Genomic DNA, 27,446 nt, shown 5'->3' with positions numbered 1-27,446 from the left:
ACACATAAATACTTACTCGGTCGGTTTCTGGCACTCTCTTGGGATAATGATGACATGCTTTTCAGGATTCTGTTTGGATACTTTCTAGAACTCTGATCGAAGTTTTCTCAGCATTCCGATGGAATCTACTTAAAATTTCGATTGGATCCTTGTCCCTATTTCTATGGCTTTTTCTCTGAATTTTGATGCAGGATTCTAGAGAAAAGCTTATCAAAGGTCTAGTGGAATCCTGCTCAAAACAGCATTCTGCTGAAGATTATGATTTTTTCAAGATACTGATAGAATCATGTTTCTACTTTCAATGAAATCCGGTGTAAAGTTCTGATGAATGTCCTGCTGTGAGTTCCAGTCGACTTTGACACAATGCTCTTCTTCCATTATCCCCTTCAACAATTGATTCCTGCTCAGAATTCCAATGGCATCTTTAACCCATTCATGTCTATGTTGTTGATAAATAACCACGTTTGTAAACGACTATAACTTTTGGTTTACACAACGTATGTTTACAACGAAAAGTAAACTAATAACTGGGACTAATATCTTTCATTCGAGCACTAACAGTTATAAATATTATGAGTAGAACAGAAGTAATTACAATCAATCTTATTGGATTCCGCTGAAACAGTGCTGCCACAGTTAAGGGATAGTTTATTTAAATGGTGAAAGTCAAATTTTGGAATATTTTCGTAGCCCAGTATATGTAAATATTATTGAAAACAGATAGAACTTTTTAATTTAGACTACCTTCAACTACCTTTTCCATGGAATTGAACTTGATCGGAAGGTAAATATTGAGCAGCTTGTAGCACTGCGAAAGAAGCACCTATCTTTAGTAAACCAGGTTTTTCGTGTTTCATGATGCCAACAGTTCTAAGAAAAAATGGTTTTGGAACCCTATACTGCCGTTATAAGCATATTTGTCCCATGTTCTGTGGGATTCCCTATATACATGGGACTATTATGCGTAGAACGGCTGTATATGCGGTAGAAAAAAGTAGGTCAAGAAATGGTTAACAATATTCTGATAAGAGACCCGGCAGTCTGTGGAGGCGATTTCAATTCTTGGGTAGCTCAAGCTACTTCTACTTCTTGCTAAAGCCGCCGAGAAGCCATCATCTGCGTAGTGACCACCTGACAATCCCGTACGACATTGGTCAACTAAATGATGTTACAAGGACAAGGACCAGGATCTCTTTGTGGAGACACCGTGAACTAGAATGAGGATTAAAAGAAACAGACGACCCGCAGCTTACTTTTTTTATAGTATACGAGTAATCGAATCATTTACCCGGAAAATCGAAGCCCCGGTTAATCGAGTTTGACCTGTATTGCAGAAGACACTTAACTTGTTAAAAAATTTGCCTTAGAATTCTTGCACAAATATCTATAAACAACTAATACATGCCGTTAACTCATTACCATAATAAATAATACATGAAAACCAACTAAAAATACAAATCACACCTTGAAATTCTGAAAAATCGGGTAGGGCCAAAATAGGTACATTCACATTTTCCATAATAGGAAAATTTACCCTAATCATTTGATTTCCAATTTCTTCGCAAATACAGCTTATATTCATAAAATAACACAAAAAAAGTTTGGTTCGATTATCCGGGTGATTCAATTATCCGGGGTGAGATTTTTTTCGGATAATCGAGTCCGACCTGTATTACGTATTGTATATTGAACATTTCAAAATCGAAATTTTGGACCCCCACCGAAATTCTTTTCTGGATCCGCTCCTGGTTGTCTCGGGTGGTTGGGAATAGCAATCGTCTTCATTATTTTCCTATTAATTTGTTAAAGTGAAACGACATACAAATTTGTTAAGACTCAACCAAGAAAGTTTGGAAAGGCGGCCATCTTGGAAAACCGAAAAAAGCAGCAAAAAAGCAACGGTGTGACCGTTGAGAAAATCATCATGAAAATCAATCAGTAATTCTATACCAATGCCCGGATATATTGATTCATTTTCATAAAGATTTTTCCTTTTTACGTTTCCAAGATGGCAGCTTATTAAGGCGTTCTTAGTTGAACCTTAAGAGTCACCGAAAAAGTATGTTTTTTCCTTAATTTATTTGTGGAAAAATTTCCGGGAACTTTACTGTTTTGCAGTCGATGTTGTTATTGTGACATGCAGGGCCGGCGTAACGATTTTTTTCCCGAATGAGTAGTAAGAAGAAAGTAGCATAGGGGTCGAAAGGGTATCCCATATATAGCATAACGGAAAAAAAACGCTGTAGGAAATTACCTAGTGGACCGATCCTTTTCAAACTTTTAGATAATAAAATATAACCCATTAGTGAGCTTTTGACATATTTACTTCATTCAACTTTAATACCATAACCACTCATTAGCTTCTGTACAACATCTGGCTACAGCTTCTTCTGTACAGAAACCCATTTTTTCTTCATGTCTTTCTCAGATTTGACCTCCTTGGGATGCTTCCGTAGTGCCTGCTTCATAATTGGTCAGTATTTTTCGATGGGTCTTCTGGTGCGGTGGGATTCATGTCCTTGGGTACGAAAGTGACCTCGTTGGCTACGTACCACTCCAGGACAACATTTGAATAGTGTCACGGCGCTAGATTCAACCAGAAGATCGTTGGACCCTCGTGTTGCGTCAACAGAGGAAGCAGACGCTTCTGCAAACACTCAATGAGGTAAATCCCCCCGTTTATAATACCGGTAGTTACGAACATCGCACTCCATTTGCCACATGAACAGATCGCTTGCCAAATCATGAATTTTTTTGGCTAACTCTCAAAGTTTCTGCTTGCTTACTTCTCCCGGAACATCAAACTTGTACTGGTGAAAAGCAGTAGCCCCGGGAGGTGCCGGAGGTCCGCCTTGACGTAAGTCTCATCATCCATGATGAGACAATGAGACGTCGTCAGCATCTGGGTATACAGATTCTGGGCCCGTGACTTTCTTACCGTATTTTGCTGTTCGTCATGATTTGGAGTCTTTTGCATTTTGTATGTATGATCCTTGGCTCTCTGAACGAAAGACTTGGACAGATGCAACTTTTTGGCCATACCCCTGACCGAAGCATTTGGATTCCACCTAAATGCCTTCACTGATCACTAATAGAACATCCATTCTGACCGCATTTCTCCTTCCGTTCGATGCTCAGAGTTTGGGAGTAAAGTTTAATCACAAGACTCACCGTTGACTGCACGATTCCGAGTTGTTTTCCGAAATCCCGATGTGAGAGTTGAGGATTTTCTAGGTGCTTGCGCGAAATCAATTCGCGACGTTGCTTTTCGCGTGACTTTTTCTAATTTTCGAAAAACTGTCAGCGGTAAAAATACAGTGTAAAAACTACACTCTAAACTAATAATTCATTTATTTGGTTTTTGACGTAAGATTCAAAACCTTATTTAAGATTTTTTGGGGATAACAGTGACAACAGATCGAAATGGTGAGTGAAGCGAAGTAATTATGTGAAAAAATCTAGCGAGGAAGTTAACTAGATCAAATGAATTGGGTGGCAGCTGCGGTTGTTTGTGGTCTCGCTTTGGAGGCAGGGCACGATCATTGTCGCCAATGCGATAATCATATGTTCTTTCTGGGACGTCACCATATGACCGGGATATCATAAAGGTTTGTGCATTGGGCCGAAGTCTCAAAGGTTGCAGGTTCGAATCCTACCTTTGGGGGGAGATTTATTTAACATATTTAACATTTCGGTCTATTTTCCCCGTTGGATATCACCTACAAGCACTCTAAACTACTTCTAGCCAAATTTTCAAGAGAAAATACTCAATGGGATATTTTCTACAGCGTGTTTTCCGTGATGCAATTTTATATGGGACATCCTTTATTTTTAGAGCATTTCAATCGCGCACATTGTATACTGGAGACACATCCGCAGTGCTGCATTCGGTAACCGTAAACAGAAAACCTTCCTACACGGTCGCAAGTACTCATATTCGACTCTCTTTCCGTATAAATTCTCACACTGTGACAGCAACATATAGTGTCAGTCATACTACGTGAGTGCCTTTGCGAAAAAAATGTTCTGTCTTTTCGCTCTTTGTTACCATGTTTTAATTGCCGCAAGGTTCTACTGTATCGATTTTGTTGGCTATTTTCGGCAAAAAAATTTGCCGAAAATAGCCAACAAAATCGATACAGTTTTCGCTCTTTTGTTCACTCAGTTTGACTGAAGCCTCTCGATGACAGTCAGTTTTGAAAATTATTGTCATTAAGCCTAGCAAAGGAAATTTTAAATTCTGCACGATGCAAGTCTTGAATTCAATATTACAGTTCAAATACATTACCTATTAAACAATTGGTTTGGTTGCTAACCGAAAATTGATTGAGAAATATTTCATTTTCATTTTAAGATAAGATTTTCGAGCAGCGTAAATTGCTCATGTAATGTCATGTTTAATAATATAATATTCATTCTGTATTATATGGGATTCCCTAATAACATAAAACTTCTGTTTATTCGCAGTCTAGAGCACCCAATCACAGTAGGCAGGGTTAAAATGCAAGGAAATCAAAAGAAATAGGGTATACGAGCCCTTATTCATCTCATTAGTCAGGTTGTCACACTATTTCGCTGATAACTCGGCTTACAGTGATTGGATTACGCTTATATATGTATTAACATCTTTGCTTCGTTCCTAAAAAACAGTTCCATAAAAGATCTAGCTTGGAAAATGTAAAATATTCGCGTTTGAGCGAAGTGAAAAGTTGAGTACGACGCACCCTTATTCATCCTACCATATGAGCTAATGCGTTGAATAGAGATAGCAGATACTGCTCTAACTAATGTGTTCAAATGCGTGAGATGAATAGAGGTGCTAAGATGAATTAGGGCACAGTAACCCTATATGATGTGTTTTGATCATGTTGATGTGTTCGGTTAGGTGAAAATATGTTCTGTCTGTTGATAAATATTTTAGCAGTAAACCAGGTCAAAAACAACATGGATTACTACCAATTCAGGAGCATATAAGCTATAAGTATTCTTCAAGTTTAACTAACAGTATGTTACTGATTTCGATCAAATTTAAAGCAAGTGCAAAGGGTCAATAAACACTGTCTAGTGATTGAATCGTATATCGTTTAGTGAATAAAAACAACGCTTGTTGAATTGGCGTGGTAGACAAAAAGGAAAGAGAAATTATCATTGTGCTGGCACTTGAATCGGCTGTCTGCGTCTTGTCATTTTTTTTCTCTCTCCCTCGTCACTGTTGTTGGTACTCACTATGCTCAGTTTCGGTTGCTCAAGTTCTATCAACTGAAAAAGACGATCATTTTGATCTGTGACCGAAGCTTTGCGTACATTTTGAAGAAAAAGTGATAGTCATGATTTTGTGCAACTCTGCACATGCGTATCAGACTTTAAATTCTAGGTTTGGTACACCCACTACCCACGTTATCCGCCGGACTGGTCATAAACGGGTCAAAGACCAAATAAGTTTGACCGAATATCGATCGATGGTCGATGAGATTATAGACTCAGTGGTGACAGCGAATAATGACACCAGGCGAGAAATTCAGAGGCGCCTACTTTGAGCTTCGAAAATAGCTACCATAATTTACATGGCAGCATCTTCAGTCAGCTAGAAAGCTGAAAATCTGTAGTGAACAACATGACACCAGCAGTGATGACAGCATGGACGACAACGGAAGCTCTACAAAAAGCACACTGAGAGACTCCAAGCGGTAATAAGCGATATAGCGAACGGTTCCTCGTTCCAACAAGAGAAAATGGATCTTGCTTTTGGGGAATTTACGTACATATCAATTAATAGCCGTCCAACAAATTATTTTTTCAAGGAGACTGTAAAGAAAAGATTTTTTTTGCTCGTGTAACCAGTTGTTTCATATAATGGAAAACAAATAACCTGAATGTTTCCATACATCTGTCATAAATAATGTTAAGGATAAGGTCAAGGGAATCTGGGCACTACAACCACACCTGATTTGACAAGAATGGAAGCCAACACTGCTGTCAATTTGGAGCCAACCATACGGAAGTACTCACAACCTGCTCATAAAATTACTTCAATGTTTGTTTGATAATAAAATCAGATGCAATTTGCAGCACCCAGATGGGCATGAGTCAGCACGATTTAAATTACTGTGTTGTTGCCAGTTTATTTCTACAACTGACGATAATCTTCGATTATGGTCGACGGGCTAATTAAACTGATAAAGGATTTGGTCCACAGAATTTTAGCTTCTGGGAGGATTTTTCTATATGTGCAAAGTTGTTTTCTTCGGTGAATCGCTAATTTTTGCATCAACTATCCAACAACTAATTGGTTTCACATTAGATCGTTAAGAAATGGACAAACAATTTCATTCCATTTGGATATATCTAAAACTAACACTAAGATAGTTAGCACATCGCCTACATTATGTCAGACAATCCACGGCATAGTAGAAGTAGATAAAACAACAAAACGCGGCGTGTTAATTACATCGAACATTATAGTGGTAATAATACTGTTTTCCCTTCTCGCTTGATAAACTGTTAACCGAATATTGATAAAAACAAAAGATAGCAAAGTCACACCCAACTTTGATAACCGACGTTTGTGCCCCCATGGTAACAGTAGGCTATGGTATTACGATGCATCACCCGTCCGTCATAACAGTGTAACATATAGACAGCCCATGTCACATTTTCTAGTTCAAACATCTACATATCTTGTTCCAACAAATCGTAGTCCATTACTTTGACATGTCCCGGAACTATAAGGACAACCGACGTCTGGCTAGTCTAGCTAACACTGCAGTATTATGTCTATTGTTGACCAGATTTATTAAATAGTTTGTTTATAAAACAAGCTCCTCATACAACAGCCACAATCACTCTGATTCACTTTGTTCCATTTTTATGACCTAAAAGTTTTATTCACTCAACTTGATCGAATGAAAATAAATTTCTCTCCGGTCGTCACGGGTCAATTAACGTGAGCTTGAACTGAACTTCTGTCTGTTTCCCGTCCCGTTGGTAGAAATACAGAGAACAGACGTCATCTCTAGTGTTTGACTTGCGTAAAAAAATATTTATTCAAATGTCGTAGTAGGCCAAGCCGCCGTGAGTCTGACCAAAATGACATCTAATAATTCAAAATGGCCAAAATAATCATCGTCCTAGTTTATAATATACTGATACGACGGTATGTTTAGCAGGTTTCTATTCAATTTTTATTTTTAATAATTTGTTCGAACTCTGAGGTCTGTTCTCTGTGGTACAAACCCGTTTGGGGACGCCCTCATCATCATATATCACAATGTCACGCCACGCTTCATTGTAATGATTAACGCCACTGATCAGTGTATCTACACGCACTGAGAAGGTTCTGGAACTGTGAATCAATCAATTTCACTTCATGACATACTGTGTGTGTGTCATGAAGTGAAATTGAGAAACCCGCACTGCATCTGTCGTCTGCAGTGCGGGTTTCTTAACAAGCTGGCATCAGTGAAATTCGATTACGTCTCCGTTTGTCGGTATCGCTCGGAGGCTGATTTTTTGATTGACTCAAATTTTATCAAGCGACAAATTTTGCCCCCTGAGGGGGCTCGCCTTCTCGCTATCAGAGTCGGCGGGCAGAAAACTGATCATTCATTGCTTTATCTTGACGCGCAATATGTGACGCTTCACACGTTCCTCAGCGTCATGCGATTGCGATTTGCAGCTCGGTACGATAAGAGAGAAAAAAAAGTCGTTAAGCAGTGTGCAATTTTGGACTTTTTCGATGATTTATCTTCAGTAGCGCTCACCTAAATCCTTTCCCTAAGCCAACTGTCAAATAATTTGAAATGACTATCAAGTTACGCCGATAATGTCAATCAACGCATATCTGGCATAATCGTTGAAAATTCATGAAGAATAATAATCCAAAGTATTAAAATTAATTTTACATATAAAGAAATATACCTTTAATCCATTATTGAATGAACCGATTTCGAAATAAGCGAAAAGTGTTGCACCAGATAAGGTGTTCGTAATATGTCTATAGTTTTAATTAAACAAGCAAATGCGAAAGGTTATCGGTCGAACAAACATTTGTATGGGGCAAGTAAATATTTTCGAAAAATCAGTTGTCGATTACGCCTACTATCTGAGCTGAACACACGCTCGGTGTGGCCAATCGAAATACCGACGGTTTCGAGTAGTATACAGGCATGTGATTTGTTGGTTCGGCCGTCAGCTTGGCTTAGGTTGACAGGCACCTTAACGACTATCTAATAAGCATTATAGTCGCATTAAGTGATGTTTAAAATCAACTGATCGCAAAATATACGGCTGCATTACTGCTGTGCCATGAAAATGCTATTTTTAATTGAAAATGATGTTGTAAATATTTTTTTGAATTCTGATTTACATGAAAAATACAAATATGCTGCAGGAAGCACCTGAAATGCAAGTACTATGCTACTTTACTGCAAATACTAGTGCTTGGTTGTTACCTGTGTAATGTCAAAAACTTTGCAAAGAGGTGATGGTAGTAGGCCAGAATTGCTCACTCCGCTTCATGAGGTAATGGGTCTGTTCCAGCGCACGCTTCTTGCTCCCAGTTATTTTGGAGCAAAAAGGAGCAACAAAACTCGCTCCTGTTTACTCAGGTATACTACAAGAAAAATGAGTAGTAGCAAATACAGGAACAATTTTCTCCCTGTTTATTCCAACATATTGTCTGTTTGATTGTCAAAACCAATTTGAGGCATATAAAAAAGTAACGTATGTCAAAGAGCCATTTAGTTCGAGTAAACCCAACTAGTTGTATGTAAATATCTAAAAAGTAGTATATTGTACACTACCAGAAAACTAAGAATAGTAGATAATTGGACTGATTTATTGCTCGAATGCTAGCATATACCGGCAGACGTTAATATCAACAATGCACAAGGTTCGCACAGTATTTCTTAGACACTTTGATTCAATTCCGCCGTCTCCCCGGTAATCAAATCATGTGGTTCCGGAGTAGACCTATTGAAAACAAATCACATTTTAAAAGAGCTAGGGCATCTGTTACATAAGTCATCCTAATATCTCTAGTTATAATACCCATTCGAACATATGCATAAAATAGTTGTTAGACACGAAGCAAAATTATTTATACCGATTTAAGTGCAATTCATTGATTGTAGGACGAGTGATCAATCAAATAATGTGACATCATATTCAATAAGACGAAGAAGGGATCATCTACCATTTTTAACACGAGAACAGCATGTGATGCGACCATCGTAGCAACCTGCCTCGACGTTGCTTGGCAGCGTCACGAATCTGTCCGACTGGAATTGAACTTTGAATTGTTTTACATTTACGCCCGTACAGTGAATAAACAACTAGCGGAAGAGGTACAGAAAATAAATAGCTAGTTAGAACTAATTAATTTGTTTTGATTTGTGATGTTGCGGTGACATTAAAAAACGTCATCGTCTCGTAGCAACCAGCCCTCAGTAACATCATCTAAGCCGCATATTTAGAGCTTCGATTTAAGTTATGAAAATGCAACGTATTTTATGACATGAGCGTAAACAACGATGACGCTTGAATAGAATATATTTCAATACAGCTTCCAGTTCAGCCCTTTGATTTTATTAACTCCCCACCACATAACATTTGTTGTTGTTTACTGATTGATTGAGATTCTTGCCATTCTAGCGAATGTGATCTGTGCTATTCGTGAGTCAATTGCGATACGCAATTGTTTTAATTTCGAAATATTTTTATGAGACGATGACTCATACGTTTTTTTGTAAAATTTCTAGTCACTTATTTCTCTATGCCATTTTTTGAAAATTTTATTCGATTTCCCTGTCGAATTGCAACATTTAAACAATATGATTTCAAATTTACATTGCGAAATATTGAAAATTGAAAGAATTCAAATCGGCCGATATGAGTTATGATCGGAGGCAATCTAGCGAGTGAGGACTCTGTCGTATTTGAACGTACCAGCAGCCGCCCTTTCTCGTTCAAAGTCACATAACTCACAAACTTTTTCCTACCTGTTTATTTCAATCCCTTTCTCCTGCATTATCTTTCCGCTCCAACAATTTTAGTTCAATATTTCTCTCTATCTCCGTCTCAGTCCCTACATCCTTCACTACCTCTACTCACCTTAGAACATTTCGTGAATGCTATATGAAACAAAACCGAGAGTGTAAAAGCGAACTGGTTCCGATCATATTTTCTCGCTTCTCCCGGAGAAAAGAAAGCTGCCATATGAAACGATCAGTCCCTACGGACTCCACATCAAAAACGCGGTATTGTAAGAGTACACGACATGGTCGATTATTGTGTCGGGACAGAATCCACCAGCGTCAATAAGGAATGATTAAAATGAGTTCACTATAGGGAATAAAAAGGTTTGTGACAGTTGTGAACATCATGTCAACAATATCAGACAATTTCATCAGTTCTGCTCTAGGGTGAATCTCTGATTGAAATGTTGAGACACTTACTTCTTTTTTAGTGTCCCAGGTCAAGCTGAAAACTCTTTGCTTAATCTCAAATTTTCAAGAACAGGAGCAGTGCTTTCTCGATTTATTATATTTAGTACCACATTAGGAAAAAAAAACGTTTGGATTAAACAAAGAATCTCAGGTTTTTTCGTTTTTTTATATTAACCTCAGCTCGCTTTAACTTTTCTGCGATTAAGAGCCACTGAAGAGAATACTTCAATTTTTCCTCGCAGTTATTGTACGCAGGATATGTTTTGATCCGATTCATGTGGATAATCCCCACAGTAGGAGTACTTTTCAGCATTCCTACTTCAAGAATCATCCCCATGATTCCTTCCACACTTACTACACCAGTCTGGGTTGCAATGTGCGGTTGTATGATCCGCAGGTACAAAAGCAAACCTGCAGACAAACCTCGCCGATTAGGTCAAAACCGTTGAATGTCACCAGGTTCAAGTTTGAAAGGGTGTTAATTCAAATCGGAGTAAGTAACATTGTATTGAGTTCGAGAAAAACTAGTTTAAAGCATTTTTTGCGTTATAATTAGAAATATTTGCCACAACTCTTGCCATTAGTAACCTTTACCAAATTGGACAAAAGTCGAATGTAGCTAAAGATTTTCTTTATCCAGTGCTATCATTATTATTTGAGATGATGTGACTTAGTGCGGTCTGACTACACCGACCATATGAGTCTTCTGCGATCATTAGCTAATGCATCCGCTTGTAAACTAGCTTCCTTAAAGAAAATCACCCAATCCCGTATTCCAGCAAGTTCTAGCACCAGCAACCACTCCGTCGATTTCGACGTTGCGAGATGGTACATAAACGCGGTTATCCCGGCCGGCCAAAAAAACACGTCGCAATCAATATCATTTCCCTTTCTCACCCACCTTTGCCTGAACGAAACGTCGAAATTTCAGTCAAGGCTGAATAATGTTTTGTCAGGTCTGTTGAAATTCTTAAAATATCAAATTCTTTTTTTTTTCTCTTTTTTTTGGGTCAGTAGTAGTGTCGGTCTGAACCTTTTGAGTCGGTCCCAATTTGAGTGCCATTTTACCAGCAGGATATGTTATCTTTCACTGGGAGTCATCAGAGCCTCTTCGTAACTACAATTCGAAAGAACCGCAATTTTTATTCCAACAGTAATCGTGTGAATAGAATTTGAGTGATTCTCAAGAATGAACGCAGCATTGGTGGATTAAAAAATTGCAAAATTCGGTCATCTTTTGATGAAGTGTTTATTGAAAGAGCAAATGTAGCTTTTGCCAAAATAAGGAGTCGGCTGTTCAGTCAGTAAAAAAGTTAATCATATAGTATAAAAGAAGTTATTACTAGCAACCGAATCATGGCGTGGCTTACGTTATAAAACTAATCTTTTTTGCATACATTATGAGGTCTTTACATTTTTTTTATACCCTCCACTATCCCCCACACCAATGAGCTCGCACAGAGAGCCCCCTGGTAATGGACACAACAAGTAAACAAAAAGAAACGCGGAGATCAAAACAACAAACAAAACAATATGAAATCCCAGTGGAACTTAGTTCCTTTGAAGGGATTCACATTTAATTCCTCGAACTGCCCACAGTCGAAATTAGGGCCTGTGTATTGATAGGTTAGTTGTAAGTCACAACAAAACTAGTGAACAAGTATTGTCAGGCCCGTATGCAAAGGAAGAGTTTTTGAGGTTCACGAGGGTTTTGAATTACTTTTAAAAATTTGTTAACTTCCAGTTCAGGAAAAAAAAGTATACTGCGAGCCGTTTTGACACATAAATTGTCACTTGACTTCAGTCACTCTAGAAACAAGTCGTTGAAGAAGCCTTGCGAGGGTGGCTGGAAAGGGATGTATGTCAAGTTGATCGGCTTCTCTGGATCGATTCACGTTTCGTCAACTTTCGATATTAGCAACAGTTGCGAGTAGGCCAGTAACACAGCAAAGGTCGGTCAGCAAGCTAACGACGGAAACTAAGGAGAAAAAACAGAAACTCGGGGAAAATCCGAATAGTTATCTTGCGAAACTTCATCACTGATGATCTCTCCGTCGGAGTGGCTGGCTTGGGAAAATGAGCGTCTGCATCAGGAGAAATACCGCCGCCGAGGAACTCTCAGTACCAGATAAATAGAAACGAGTTGCGCCAAGAACCAGTCTTCCCATATGAACATCGAACACCATGTTCGCTCTAGTTCTGTGCTCATTTTATACCCACATTTCGTGTGCAAATTTGAACGCGCCAATGCGTACCAAAACACGTGCATGTGTTCGTCTGCACATCCGAACCCCATGTACGTACGCGGTATTCGTACACATAGGATCTTGACACTAGTTTTCTCTTTCTCTCACTCATCATCACTAGCGTTGACGCATTTTGTTTTGTGCATGCCTTCCTTGTGTACGCACACGATGTTTAAACCTAAGTTTGCACATCGTTCGCTTGGGTTCGGTGTTCGATGCAAACCTGTACACAAAGGCAAAGTATGTTTGAGGTTGAACGCGTGCACGAAATTTTGTACACGGGTGCAAACTTGTCGATGTTCATGGGAAGAGTGCCAAGAACGATAAGAACCCTGGCTGTAAAGAGATGTAAATCATTATTGTCGACTCCTCCCAATTGGTTAGTGTGTTGACAGGTGACTGTATTTTCAGCAGACCAAGCAGGTCCGGTATACCGCGAAGGTTGGACAGCAGGCAAGAAAAAGCAGCAATGGAAAAAACACGAACGATTAACACAAAATAAAAAGCAAGAACGCAATCCTTACTACAGTATCACCTAAGAGTGGCCTCGCATGTATAAGGATTACGAGATACAAGAGGTTTAGTCGGTAGACGCAACTATTGGTAAACAAGATTCGGCCTTCCAGACCTCGGAAAAAATCTTCAAAGTTTGAGGGTTTCTATACCTTTCTTTTATAAGAAACGTAAAAAATCTAAACACTCCCCTTGGGAATTTCCTGCGCACGGGCCCGAATGTTATGATATATGACTCAGTACGTGCCCAAGATATAATTTTACGAGATGTCTTTTACAGTCGAAGAACGGTTATCAGAGACATCTAATATTCACCTCCACGCTTTGTCCGTAATGCGTGGAACACAAAGTGTAACATTTAAAAATTGATTTCTAAAATATCAAAGTTCACTCATAGGCCACCAAAGTGTAGCATTCACCAATATAAAAGTCTCGATGAGATGCAGATTCAAATTGTTTAAAATCGTAGTGCTTGAGGAAGCATTAAAGAAAATATAAATAGCACAGCGCTTCGTTGACGAAAACATCCTCCCTGATTTGGACATCAAAGTTCGAATGATGAATATATTTTCAACCCGTCCTACTGCATCATTCTTCCTTCTTAGCCAAGACAAGCTTCAACTTCAAACGACACTATCAGACAATGAAGACCAGATTACCACTGAACAGCAAGAAAACGGAACTTCATACGGGACCTTCGTATGATTGAAGGAAAGGCAAATTTCTCTCAGGAGTTGTCCAATTATAGGCACTCCAGCGATGCAAAGTTGCTGTTAATTCCACAACTGCAGATATCTTGCCAAATCATCAACTTTCTGAAGAATTTGTCTGTGACGACAATTCAGAACAAATCTGGAATATCCTCCTACGTAAAATTTTTCACATGGAATTTGTCCACAGTCCATTATTTCGTTATATTAAACATTCATCACCGTTACAGCTTTCTTGCTTGGTTTTTGGATTCAGCATCCTGTTGGGATGTATGCTGACATGTTATGACCGAAAACCTTCTCGCAAACAGATTCGCTGAGCATTACTGTACGCTGCTGTGAACCCTTTGGAAAAACTGCGCCCACAGATTCCAGAACTCTTTTGAACTGCTCTAATAATCTTTACTCGTTATTTGCAGTCAGATTTTCTTCTTCAACGTCTAATATTTTTTTTACGATTCAAAGTTAGTGTTCTCCGATAACGTTTGAGAATAGTATTTAGAATAACTCCACTATTTATTACCTGAATCAACCCACACTAGACGAGGGTTACTCGAGAGCTGCAAAAAAAACGAAACGGTAATAGCCATTGGGAAGAACGGAATCCTTGCCGAACTTCTGAAAGTCGATAGTTATCCGCCGGACAAAGCATTCCACTGCGTGATCGGGATGATCTGATTGGAAAAAGAAATGCATTCGGATTGTCTATAAAATTATCTACCGTGTTAGCAGACCGCGCCCATTGTATGAATCCTTTGACTAGCGGGTTCACCTTCTGTTTGTCGATTTTAAGGTAGCGTTCAATTCAGTGAGACAGAACGAACTGTGGTAGATAATACTTTAACATGACTTTTCGACAAGGCTGATTCAGCCCTACGCTGGATGGGTCAAAACTAAGCGTTAGAATAACCGGAAACACATATTACTCATATTACATATTATTGGGATGAAACAGGGCGGTTTTTTAGATTTGTTGTTCAATATGGAAGATGCGATGCAAAGATCTGATGTGCAAAAAGGGAACTATCATCACAAGACCTCATATGCTCCTTGGTAGAGCAACGGTGTTTGTGCCTTTTTAAAGGGAGGAAATGGATTGACTCTAACGAAACAGCTCATAGAGAACGAAGCAGTTTGAATGGTGTTGAATGAAATAGGGTACGGCACGACATTGTGAACGATTTGATATTTTTTTATCATTAGTGATATGTGATAACGATGCCACGAGATGAAAAAGTTTTGTTGCGGCTGCAAGTAGGGCTGAATTCCCGTAGACTATGGATATTCGCTAAACTTACTTTATACGAATCGCTGATACTCCCTGTTACGCTTTAGGCCATGAAGCGTGGTCATGTGTATAAATATGCTGAAATCGGAAGGCTGAGAACGCACGGCATAGCGCATGATGTAACGCGAATGCCGAAAGAGAGACCAGCTAAAGTTATGCTCACCAGAAAACCTCAAAGAGATCGTCGACTTCGGGACAGATCCCGCACTTGATGACTAGTGTGTAATCGCGGTAGATGTAGAGGTGGCTCAACTACTGTCTAGCGGTCCAAGATTGAGTAATCTGGAAGTCTGAAATACGGCTACGATTCGGGGCACCCGTGCAGTGTGAGTGGCTCTCGCGTTTTATCTTCGATAGCCTTTGAACATGTTTGAGAAGCTTATAAACTTCCTTCAAGTTATTATAACATGTCGCTCCTTAAGTTTTTGGTGGTTTCCAGGGATTCGCCAGATTTCCTTCAATTTTGTAACGATTTCTTGAAGTTCTGCTGTGCTGGACTTCTTAAAACTACTCTGAAATTCGGCGTCCTTCTCTAAAATTCGTACTGATTCTCCCCTCTCCATAGAACTTCTACGCAATTTTTTTTAAAATTTGTCTCAAAGTCATAAAACTTTCTTGAAGTTTGAAAAATATCCCTAGAAAATGCCGCACCAATACGAGTTTGATGTGATATGCCTATAGTTTGTAGAAACTTCCTACAATTTTCTAGAGGAAATAAGAGTTCCTGAGAAATTCTCTGATTGGTGAAGGATCCCTTGCAATTCCGAACTTTCTTAAGGATTACTTTCGTAATACTTCTCTCATTAACATTTCATAGAAATACTATAAAGCATAGTGTGAATCCTTGAAAGTTGTAGAACTTGGCTGAGAATCGGAGAAATTGAATAGTACCATCTCTGAATATCTCCTGGCTTGCTCAGACTGTGAGTACGATATGTATGTATTTACAGAAACTTGGCTGAACAGTAATACGTTATCCAGTGGTGGTGGAGTGCTTATAGCATTGCGTTCAAAATTCAAAGCACGTTTGGTGTCCCTCTCTAATGGTGACAGCGTTGAGCAACTTTGGATCGCTCTCACTCTCAACCATTTCACGCTTTATATTTGTGTGCTTTACATTCTACCGGATCGCGTCAATGATTTTGATCTCACTGATCAACACTTGCGCTCGCTCTCATCTATCACGAGTCAAATAGCTTTGAACGACACGGATGCAAAACGTTCTACAATAACTTTATCGACCTCCCGGCTTCTGGACGACTATAACATCGCTGGTCTTGTTCAACTAAACGATAATTGTAACAGCAACAATCATCTGCTTGATCTGTGCTTTGCTAGTCAAGAATCACCCCCAAAAGCTTCTGGAACCACGTCAATGGACAGAGAAAGGAAACTGGACTGCCAATTCACAAGTCACTCGAAGGAGTTGAATCATCATGCTTGCCCGATATATGCAACTTGCTCCGAACACACTTCAGCAGTCACAGTCAGCAGTCTGGTGTTCCTCAGGGCAGTCATCTAGGACCCTTCATATTTCTGTTCTATCTTAATGATTTAAACTTTGCAATAGATTGTTTGAAGCTATCTTTTGCTGGTGATTTCAAACTATACCATCTAGTTAAAAACCTTGAAGATGCAGAATTCCTACGGAAACAGCTAGATTTGTTTTCAAACTGGTGCAAAATAAATTAGATGGTATTAAATGCTTCAAAGTGTTCAGTCATCTCTTTCACCCGCAAACGCTCATTAATTACATATGACTACAAAATTTCGCAAACTGTTCTCAATCGAGAAACTTCTGTGAAGGACTTAGGAGTTATTTTAGATCCCAAACTCAGCTTTAAGGATCAAGTTTTTAGAATTTATTTTTCACGTTACTAAACATTTCGTCGATGTCGATTGCTTAAAGGCGCTGTATTGTGCCTTAGTTCGCTCTACTCTCGAATATGCTGCTGTTGTTTGGTCACCTCATCACCAAATTGACAACCAGCGCATAGAAGCTATTCAGCTTAAATTTGCTCGCTTTGTTCTTCGTAATTTACCTTGGAGGGACGCGCTAAACCTCAGTTCGTCGAGATGTTTCAAAAACGGGTTTTAATTGCTGATCTAATTCAATCAAGAAGTGACTGCCCAGCTCTTTTTCAGCTTGTGGATTTTCCTGAAGTTTACAAAGTAAAACTAAAATACTATTAACGTACTACCAAGCTATAAAAAAGGTATGAAAAACCTTTTCTTTTTTATAACGGCAGCTTCTATTAATTTCAATTATATGAGATGTTGTTTAAACTTCAATATAATACCGAAAAAACATTTTTGTTCAGTAAAAAGCTACAAAACCCCTCAAACCACCCTCAAGTTAACCAAAAAAAACCAATCCCTAATCCTTAAAATGTGGGCCACTCGGTACAGTCTAAATTTATCATTCACTTCCTGTATTCATGAGGAGATAACATTTTTGCTAAAAGAAAAAGATCACATTGGGAAATTTCCGCTTCGAAGCAGTCCTCCGGATTTGTTGCGGCCTACTGCGACCGCCGCCATGTCGCAGGCGTTGATTTATGTGTGTCTAGTTATCGCGCATTCTTATCGCGCGCCGACCGACTTGCTTTGCCCTCTCAAGTGTGCTTCACCTGATTGATCCCCATCCGGTTATTGGTTGTTATTAATTTGTTACCAAGAGTTGTTCACACACACTCCGATTGATAGTGGATTATCGCCAAAAGTCCTTGCGGTTAAGCAGGCCAATCAAAATTTGTATGTGCGTGTATATGGAAACTTTGTGGCAATCGAGTACTGTTTTCCGTTTTGTTTCAAAACAGTGCGGCAAGCGTTGAACCCATATTTTTTGGTGATTAGATTACTAGAAATTATAATTGCGTTAATGATTGGTGTGTTATAAATAACCAAAATTTGAGTTATGAGCTGCGAAATACTCAAACTGTAATTGCTATAGTAAAGCGCTAAGGAACTTCAAAATTTCATTTATTCTATTCAGTGTTATGCGAACTTTCTTATACGGTAGTTCTTTCAGTAGTTTAAGCGATTATTTGAAATTTCGTAAGTATTAAGTTCTATGAGCACTTTATGTAGCTTAATGATTTGCCAAGAAGTTCAACGGAATTTTTATGAAGCTTCCAATGCGCTTTACAAGCCTTATCCGTTTTTGTTATCACTGCTATCACTGACAGTAATTTGATTAGTACGTCTATTTGGCAGTGGCAAAAATTGCTATTCATAGCCAACTCTGACGTGTAACTCAAGCGCATTCGAGAGTTTTAGTAATTTTAAGTGAAGTGACAAAAATAACGGAAACTCTTCACTTGACTTACCAGCAAAACCAAATGCTCCGTAGATTACGACGTGGACCGTTGAACTTCAGGGTCACATTCTGCGCATGAGTTTCAGTCGTTGCTAGCAGTGCCCGGCGTGATTGACATGTTGTTGAATCTCGTTCATTCATTTATTTCCTCTCACTTACTCGTAAACCTGCTTTTTTCTGTATGCTCGTTGACGACTTTATGCTTATTTGCGTGACGTGCAAGCTACCTGATGCGAATGTGCGCTGTGGTGATGAACAGGCGTCCTGGTGGGCCGAGTGGGCCGGTCTCGATGACGCACTTTTGCTTGAAATACTAAGATGAATGTTTTTCTAACACAGACCACTTTGTAACTATTTTTAAGTCGTCATCTTACTCAATTCGCCCATGAGGACGTTTTAGAGGCGGTCAACTCATCCTTGATTTGTTACAAGGTTGCATTTCCAAGGAGCTTCAGGAAAAGCGATCCGCCTACTATGAAAATCGGTAGCTTGTGGAAGCTGTCAAAACTGTTTTTTCAAATATTGTTATTGAAAATGTTCGCCGAACTCTAAAGAATGTCAATGATCCGATAATTTAAGCCACCCAAACTGCACTTGATAATGTTCAAAATACGCCTGCATCGCAACTGAACACGATTAAATCAAATTTTGAATCATGCTAGCACATTCCAAACCAGATCATACAGCGAAAACTGCTCGTAACGCCATAAAACCATTTCATCTCGTGCCAGAATGATATCACCTGCGCGCTACCACTTGCAACCAGGTTATCTAAGTAGATCATTGTACTCATATCTGCACTTACACTGAACGCTAATGTGCTCGAAATTTCGATTCTCGGAGGAACCTATCTGTATTGGAAAATCGTCGCCTACTTAAATGCCATAACTGTCTTGCAAGCAGCCGATGATGACACTGCGATAGTAAAAATAATGAGGTTAACAATCGTACCGTAAAGTATCATCGCACAGTTGAACCTAGTGTACAAATGTGTATAAAATTTTATTACCACGACCGGCCGATTCTACCATACATAAGAGATAGACATCTTTCATTTGAAAGTTTCCCTTCCATTAATCGCAATTGAATTGAATGTCGTCGTGATAGACGGTATCTGATTCTAGGCTCCCAAGACACGACAACCATCATCAGCGGAACGCGACGTGATAATCCGATCGATAAACAACAACCGGTATGACAGCCAGCTAGCCAGCCAGCCAACCGCAGTCAGTCAATGGCACCGCGTGCAAAGTAATCCATCAAGTCGTCATTGGAATAGGAAGTTTTTTTTGTTTTTGTGTAAGCAATAATGAGTCAAATGTGATAAGGGTCTAGATGACGGTTGCATGATTGTACACTTTGCTCCCGAAGGGCGTTTCGTGGAATTTTCGACGGTTGAAATTCATAACATGATCATACAATAAATACAAATCTGAAATAAGACGACTCATAAGGCGAACTAAAGTATGTCAAATAATATCCCAAATTTTGACAATTTTTTTATTTGGAAGCACTTTCTATTTGTATCGTATGCACAATTCACAATTGGAGGACCTCTTGACTGTAGTAGCAGCAGGTCAAATCTGGCCAAATCATTACAGAACCCTTAAGCGACTTAATAAAAGGAGGAGTACGTTTGTGCAGGCTTATTTGAGCTAGTAAAAGAAATAGTACTTTTGTTCCGCAGCTGCAAATTCCTAGCCGGATCAGAAGTTTTTTACCGGTAAACTCCGAAGGTATATTTATCCTCACCGGCAAAATTAAGTTTTCCCTAATGGATAAAATTAGCTCTCGCCCAGATTTTTATGTATGTAGAGAAATTTATCATAGTGACTAAACTTATGTTTTATATGTTTCAGGTCATATCAAAAATTTGTATTTTATGTTTGTAGTCACACGAAGATTCTTTGAGATAAATGCTTACCTTTTCCGCCTGTAGTCATTCTCTAGAAGACAAATACTGCTATCCAGTAACTCCACCGAACTCAGTTGTTGTTGCTTGACGTAGCGCGTCTGGAATGTGAAAAAAATAAAACTGATTAGCACATTTAAATACCAGGTTGATTTGTTTTTCTCATTGCTGAGTCGATTTCCATTTCGAAAGTTCGTACACTTAACAGTGAGGAGATTTAGCGATAACTTAACAAAACAATATAGTTAGGTAATTGTTAATACAAAAATTTTTTAATCGAAAATCAAGCATATCTAAACAAACTCATCTGAGGTACTATATTGTCAGAAGATGGCGCGCTTATCCTGGTGATTTTCCGCCATTTTTAATGTATCTGCGACAGACACGCGCTTTTATATTCCACTAAACAGCCCGTAAAAAGTGCTGAATGATTATCCGCTTAACTTTTCAGCAGTGCTTCAACTTTGTTCCTGGGCGATTTTGTTTATTCTATACCAAATTTAGCCCGCTTCAGCAGCGAAAAAATAAACGTAAACATAAGCGATTTAGTGCCATTAGGTGTGTGGACATAATGAACTCTATAGAGGAAAATAAGAGCTTGAAAATACGAACGAAAACGTGACCTCGGAATAGATAAAAATGCAAAGGACTCCCTTACTCATTTGAAATTTTGATTTGGATTCTTGAAACACAAACCAGATGCACACCAATTTTTGCTTCCCCAAATTAAAATCTAAGCAAGCGATGGACATTGGTATAGGAAAGTTTGACAAAGGATCACCATGCCGCCCTGATTTAAAAAGGTCCTAGCAAGCGTCAAAATGAAAAGTTGATTTGTGCTAGCAAGTCTAGGAGTTCCTTCAACATAATATCATCGATTTTTGCAAGATCTGTGAATACACAGCACCGTCAGTGTTATAAACACTGGATTCTAGAAAAAAAACACTCAGCAAGAGCAACAGAAGTGCGAAAAGAAAAACAGCACAGCAAGTCAAACGGGCTCCCGTCCTAATTTTTGTTCAGGTCTTTTCTATATAATCGGGCCTTTATTTCTAAGAAAGTATCGCGATACACCTTGGAAGAAGTCTAGATATTCCAATCTGACAAGTGAACAGAACAAAGCAGAACATTATTGATTCAAGACAGTGTCAAATTTTTCTATAGGTGCCAAGGTCTGGTGGTAAATATTATGCTTAGACGGAACAAGCACATGGTTTAGTGTGCATTGTTAAGAGCGCTTGAACTAAACACAACTGCGGCTACTGCAAATCGCGATGTTGTACCGAATAACTAATCCAATTTGTGACTGTCAACACTATACTCTTCAAATGTGTCATCAACGTGGGCGAATATATTGTCTAATAATTTCGATCGATTTCATGGAAACTGCCGCCGCATGAGACACTACTTATGTACACTTACACAGGGACAATTCGGTAACCGCTGAAATTAATTTGAGTGATCCATTGGAGCACGGCTTAGAATGTAAACATTTGTTGATCGGGCGTCAACGAATTCGTATGCGTAAACAAATCAGAAGAATTCGAATTCTAATTGAAACTAATGCGTTATCGGTATATGTGGAGTAGACTGGTTCAATTTTTGACTTTTACCTCCACCAGGCTCTACTGATTCCTTTTATGGCCCTTAGTAATTGTGCAAATTTTGGTACCGATCCAAAATATTCAAAGTTTATATGGAAGTTTGTATGGAAAATCGGTTAACATTGAAAATAAATTCATAAAAAATCACTTCATCAATAAATTTATCAGAAAACTATTTATTTCTATTCTAATGAAAATTCGTTGAGAAAAGTTACTAACTAAAGAAGCAACATGACTTCAAAACAAGTGGATTTTATTATTAATCATAGCAACCCTGCTTGAATAGCTCCATCGTTATACCAGTGTAAACACCGCTCGCGTAGGGTAGATACAGCTATTCAAGCAGGGTTGCTATGATTAATAATAAAATCCACTTGTTTTGAAGTCATGCTGCTTCTTTAGTTAATAGCTTTTCTCAACGAATTTTCATACACTTACAATGTTCCCCGAATGTGTTCAGTAGATGAATACCTTTAGAAATAAAATTAATTGATTGATGAGGTGATTTTTTAAGAATTTATTTTCAATGTTAACCGATTTTCCATACAAACTTCCATATAAACTTTGAATTTTTTGGAGGGTCCGTAGACACAACCGATCGGTACCAAAATTTGCACAATTACTAAGGACCATAAAATGAATCAATAGAGCCTGGTGGATCTAAAAGTCAAAAATTGAACCAGTCTAATGTGGAGTCACCTAGTAGATGCAAAAAACTTCAGAGGATATTTTAACAAATCTTTGCTGGGGAGAGGAAATTAACACGAAATTGTTTCTAAATTAGTAAAAAATTCTGGATCATTCACGTTTTGACGTTACAAAACATTGAACAAAACATTTGCGAATCTCACTTTTAGGGGGATTAATTCGTAAAATCATAGCAGCTATTTTTGATAGGTATTCCGAAAACACTATTGACGTAAGCATAGACGTTTCAACGTATACAACCAATCACTATTTGAAACACCTTTTTTTCAAAAATTGCCGTATTGCTTCGAAAATACACAGATCATAAAGTGTGGAAATATATGAAGTGGTCCATACCCAACTTGTCAGGATGATATGTAGTTAAAAAGCTATAATAATTAATTGAGGGGTCACATATTGAAGATACAAACTTTGTGTTTTCAGCAAAGTTGTCGAAGGCTTGCTCTATAACTTTGTCGAATCTTAATATACATACACATACTTGCTAGAAAGTTGATGCTTTTAGGGAGATTAATCATTAAAATCACAACACCGTATGAAATAGCTTGTAATGTCCACATATTCCTCCAATGATGTTATTGACCCAAATTTAACGATTTCGGCATAATTAAGGAAGCGCCTAATTTTGCTACAAAATCACTGTGCATTCGAACAATTTTTTACCTCCGCCCCCTTCGTTTGAAGTTTTTGGCCGACGGGAAAATTTATGGGCAAAATACATTAAATTCTATATCTTTTGAGTTGGCTCTCAGAAAATTATAGTTTATGCCTTTTTAAATGGAAAAAACTTTAGTTTTTGATCGCAAATATGTTCGACTCATGAAAAATACAACAAGTGGGGGTTTTGAAATGTTTTGTCCTCTATAAGGTGAACGAAGAACGGTGATTCTAGTTATGTACGGTATGCAAACTAGAGTCGATGGCGGATCCAAGGCATGTTGTCTTGAATTATTTACATTTAGAACAACATAAGATGTTGCTTCAAGCTGTTCTCACCTCCTATTCGACAGTTTTCATGACGCCACCCGCGTTACGGCTTGGTATGATCAAACTGGTGTCCAAGGAGGTCAATTCTGGTTACAATGAAGCTGTTCATTTCATTGTCGTTTCAAATAGTAGAATATTGCAGAAATACGCGAGCAAATTATTTTTAACACGGAAAACCATTGTAATTGATCTAAACCAAATGTTTGAGGGAACAAAATCATTAAATAACCGTAGAGATACATTAAATAAGCGTAGATTTTTTACCATCTATAAGAAATCGAAAATATTTTATAATGTTTAAATCTGCAAACATTCTATTAAGGTAGGGCTGGTTGACGGATCGATGGCTTCGGAACATGGTTTTCCATGTATACGAAATGGTTAATCGGAATTCAATAGAACTAACACCTACCCAAATCATTAAACTAAGTTATTTTCACGAATAAATATATGGACATGGACACATTTTTTTCGGTAAACCGCTGCCAGCCAGTAGAAGTTGAGATAGTAAACGCACACACATGATTCTATTAAAGGGCGAACACGAAATTATTGCGACACCGAAAATGTCATGCCAATTTTCTTATAATGTTTAAAATCAAACCAAAATTTTAGGGTAGTTTTATACATATATTTACTTCAAAAATCAAAAGAAACTTCTCAGTCCGCAAGAGCAGATGGCCTGCCAAATGAGATATTTGGAGGCGAACTTCGACATTTTCTTCTTCTTAAATTTGTCGTCCACATAGAACTTGCTCTTGCCGGTGAAAAACTCCAACCCCGGAATTTGCTTAAAATCGGCTTTTATATACGTTTCGTCGTCCATCACACAGCAGCCATATTTTGTCAGCATCTTCTCGTAGACCTTCCGTGCCCGAGTTTTAGCCGTCGATTGTTGCCGCTCATCGCGGTTTGGGAAGTTCTGTACCTTGTATGTATGTAGTCCAGCTCTCTTCTTTGCATTCTATACGTAGCTCTGCAACATGTCGATCTTTTTAGCCAAATCACGGCTTGAGACGTTGGGATTTGCTTTAATCATCCGCTTCATCTTTCCCTCCGTCTTTTTGTTCTCCGGTCCCGGTTTTCTTCCAGCTCCTTTGCCGTGGTCCAACGTCAACCGCTCCTGTAACCGCTTCAACACTCTGGAGACGGTTGAATGGTGAATGTTCAACATATTTCCCAACTGCCGGTGCGACAGGTCAGGAAATTCCTGGTGTTTGGAAAGAATTTGTTCTCTCGACTCGCGTTGGTCCACCTCCATTTTCGTTGAATCGAAAAACACGACTTCGAGTTTGACAGCATGTAAACAATACACATCAATGAGAAAGTGTGCAAAATTTGGTTGATTTTTACCCAATGGTAAAAAAATTATGCCCTGTTGAATGTGTCGCAATAATTTCGTGTTCGCCATTTATCACCCTGCCCATTTGTTTCCGTTGTTTGGAGCAACGTCTATTTGTTCAACGCATTGAGTCAAATTTGCTATTTCCAAACACCAACGACAACGATCATGATACTAAGTGCGCTTTGTGCTGTTGTCCGAGCCAGCGCGAAGCGAACGACGAACGACAAAACAGTTACTTTGATATTGTGTACCTTGGCTGAAGAACTTACTGTTACTTCAATTCTTGCTGCGGTGATTTGACGAGATGAGTAAATCGCAGAAGCAAGAAGTAGTGCTCTGATCAAATACGGTGTCTATAAACTTCCCACCCTTTCGCATAAGACTGAGCATTCACGATGTGAAATATTTGGTGAGAATAGAGATTAAGCTAGCGGAAGTCGCCTTTGTCGAGTTCTGCCATTTCAGGCAAACATTGTTTAAAACGTTAGAAAAATTGGTCCAGACGAAATCATTCATTTTACAAGTTATTTCCTGCTATTTATTGTAAAAGGCGTTGATCGTTAAAGGGTTAATATACACGTCAATAATAGTAACCAATCACATCTGATAGCAGAAATGGTTGCCAAAACTAGTCAAATTGAATTATTTCTATACAATAAGAAGATCTTCAGGTAACTACTTTGTAAGAAGATTCATGAGCTGCAGGGCGACTCCATATGGGTATTCAAAAAATAGATATAAAACACCCAAGGATAAGATGAATGGTTGATTACATTCAATTTCTCAATTGCTTTTTCTTGACGCAGAACACATGTAAACGATTTTTGCACGTAAAGCTTAAATCAATAGTTTACAATAAGACGGCGCTACAGTGATTTTTTTTATCCGAAGATCCTCAAAAATAGTTATTATTATTATTTCGATTATAGAGGTTTTAACCTTAAGGTCATTCTCCTCTTCGAGTTAGATACATCTCTTAAAAAAAATTCTAACCCTATGCGCGGGGTCGGAATTCGAACCTGAAAAATAGTTTTTTTTGCTATAAATCACGATTTTGAAGATATATTAAATTGATCAAACGTGATTTTCTGGTGTATTTGTCCAGACCTACAATCGGTCGGTATTCACGGACAACTTCTGTGCTGGTTTCGGTCTTACCTCGATGGAAGGCAACTCCAAATCAGCATTATGGACTGTCTATCTGCACCATTATTCGCTACATCCGGCATCCCACAAGGAAACCATCTCGGTCTAGTAATATTCCTCCTGTACTTTAAAGACGTCAATACCAAATTACACGGACCACGCCTTTCTTTCGCTGACGACATGAAATTTTTTCGACAAATTCGGGATAAAATCGATGGCGAGTCTCGTCAGAGTGAACTGGGTAGCTTTAGTACATGGTGGGATCTAAACAGAATGGTTTTAAACCCGAGTATATGTTCAATCGTTACGTTCACGCGGAAACTTCATCCGATTCAATTTAACTACCATTTCTTCGACTCGAGCATTTCAAGACACCCTCACGTCAAGGATCTCGGAGTCATCATGGATCCGGCACTAACGTTCAAACCACATACACTAAGGTTTTTTTTACACGGGGGATACGTACCGTGTAAAAAAAACCGTGCAAAAAAAACCGCGTTAATTGCGAAATCCGTGTAAAAAAAACCGCGTTAATTGCGAAATCCGTGTAAAAAAAACCGCGTTAATTCCGAAAATCGTGCAAAAAAAACCGCGTTACATTCAATGCAAAAGACTTAGACGATTTTAGGAAAAGGGATGATTTCGGAGTTTTATCAAAAATGTTCTAAGTCCTTTTGAAAGACTTAGACGATTTTTGAACAGGTTTTTTTGCACGGATTATGCAAGTAGCGGTTTTTGCTTTTTCCAATTCCTTAGGTTTTTGGAAAAGTGGAAACGTCGGATCTTGAGGTTTCCTTTTGTCCCGCACTTTAACAATATGGTTGTTTTCGGTACAGTGTTAACGAGTAGGCACCAAATATCGATGCCTGAGGCCATTTGGAATACCAAGATGACGACTTCCGGTCTAACAGAATTTTCAATAACCCAATCAGTATGCATATTTTGCGAGCGGGCCTAATGAGCGCATGATAGAGATCAATGTCTGAGGCCATTTTGAAATACAACATTGAGACTATCGGCTTAGCGATATTCTGTATAACTCACAACATGGAGTGTTTTGGAACTGGATTGACAAATATGCAGTTGCCAGAGGTCTGACGTCATTGTAACACCCAAGATGGTTCTGATTATTTAGTATAAATATCCAGCGTAAAACAAAAAGATACATTTATTTTTGTATATTTTGCATTTATAAGATAAGAAAAATGTTCTCATGAATGGAT

The 27,446-nt window shown here is 38.5% G+C and overlaps 1 protein-coding gene across 1 annotated transcript in view; it reads right to left on the bottom strand.

Annotated features, from left to right (window-relative positions):
- Positions 1-27,446, bottom strand: part of LOC131678921 (sialin) — a 79,754-nt gene that overhangs the window by 18,638 nt on the left and 33,670 nt on the right. Inside the window, exon 2 of the mRNA XM_058959365.1 lies at positions 20,446-20,534. Within this exon, the coding sequence (XP_058815348.1) occupies positions 20,446-20,464 (19 nt within the window). The 5' untranslated portion in view covers positions 20,465-20,534. The remainder of the gene's footprint in view (positions 1-20,445; positions 20,535-27,446) is intronic.

The sequence above is a fragment of the Topomyia yanbarensis genome, chromosome 2 (assembly GCF_030247195.1).
Source record: "Topomyia yanbarensis strain Yona2022 chromosome 2, ASM3024719v1, whole genome shotgun sequence".
In the NCBI taxonomy this organism is placed as follows: domain Eukaryota; kingdom Metazoa; phylum Arthropoda; class Insecta; order Diptera; family Culicidae; genus Topomyia; species Topomyia yanbarensis.
This window is presented reverse-complemented; position numbering and strand designations above follow the sequence as displayed.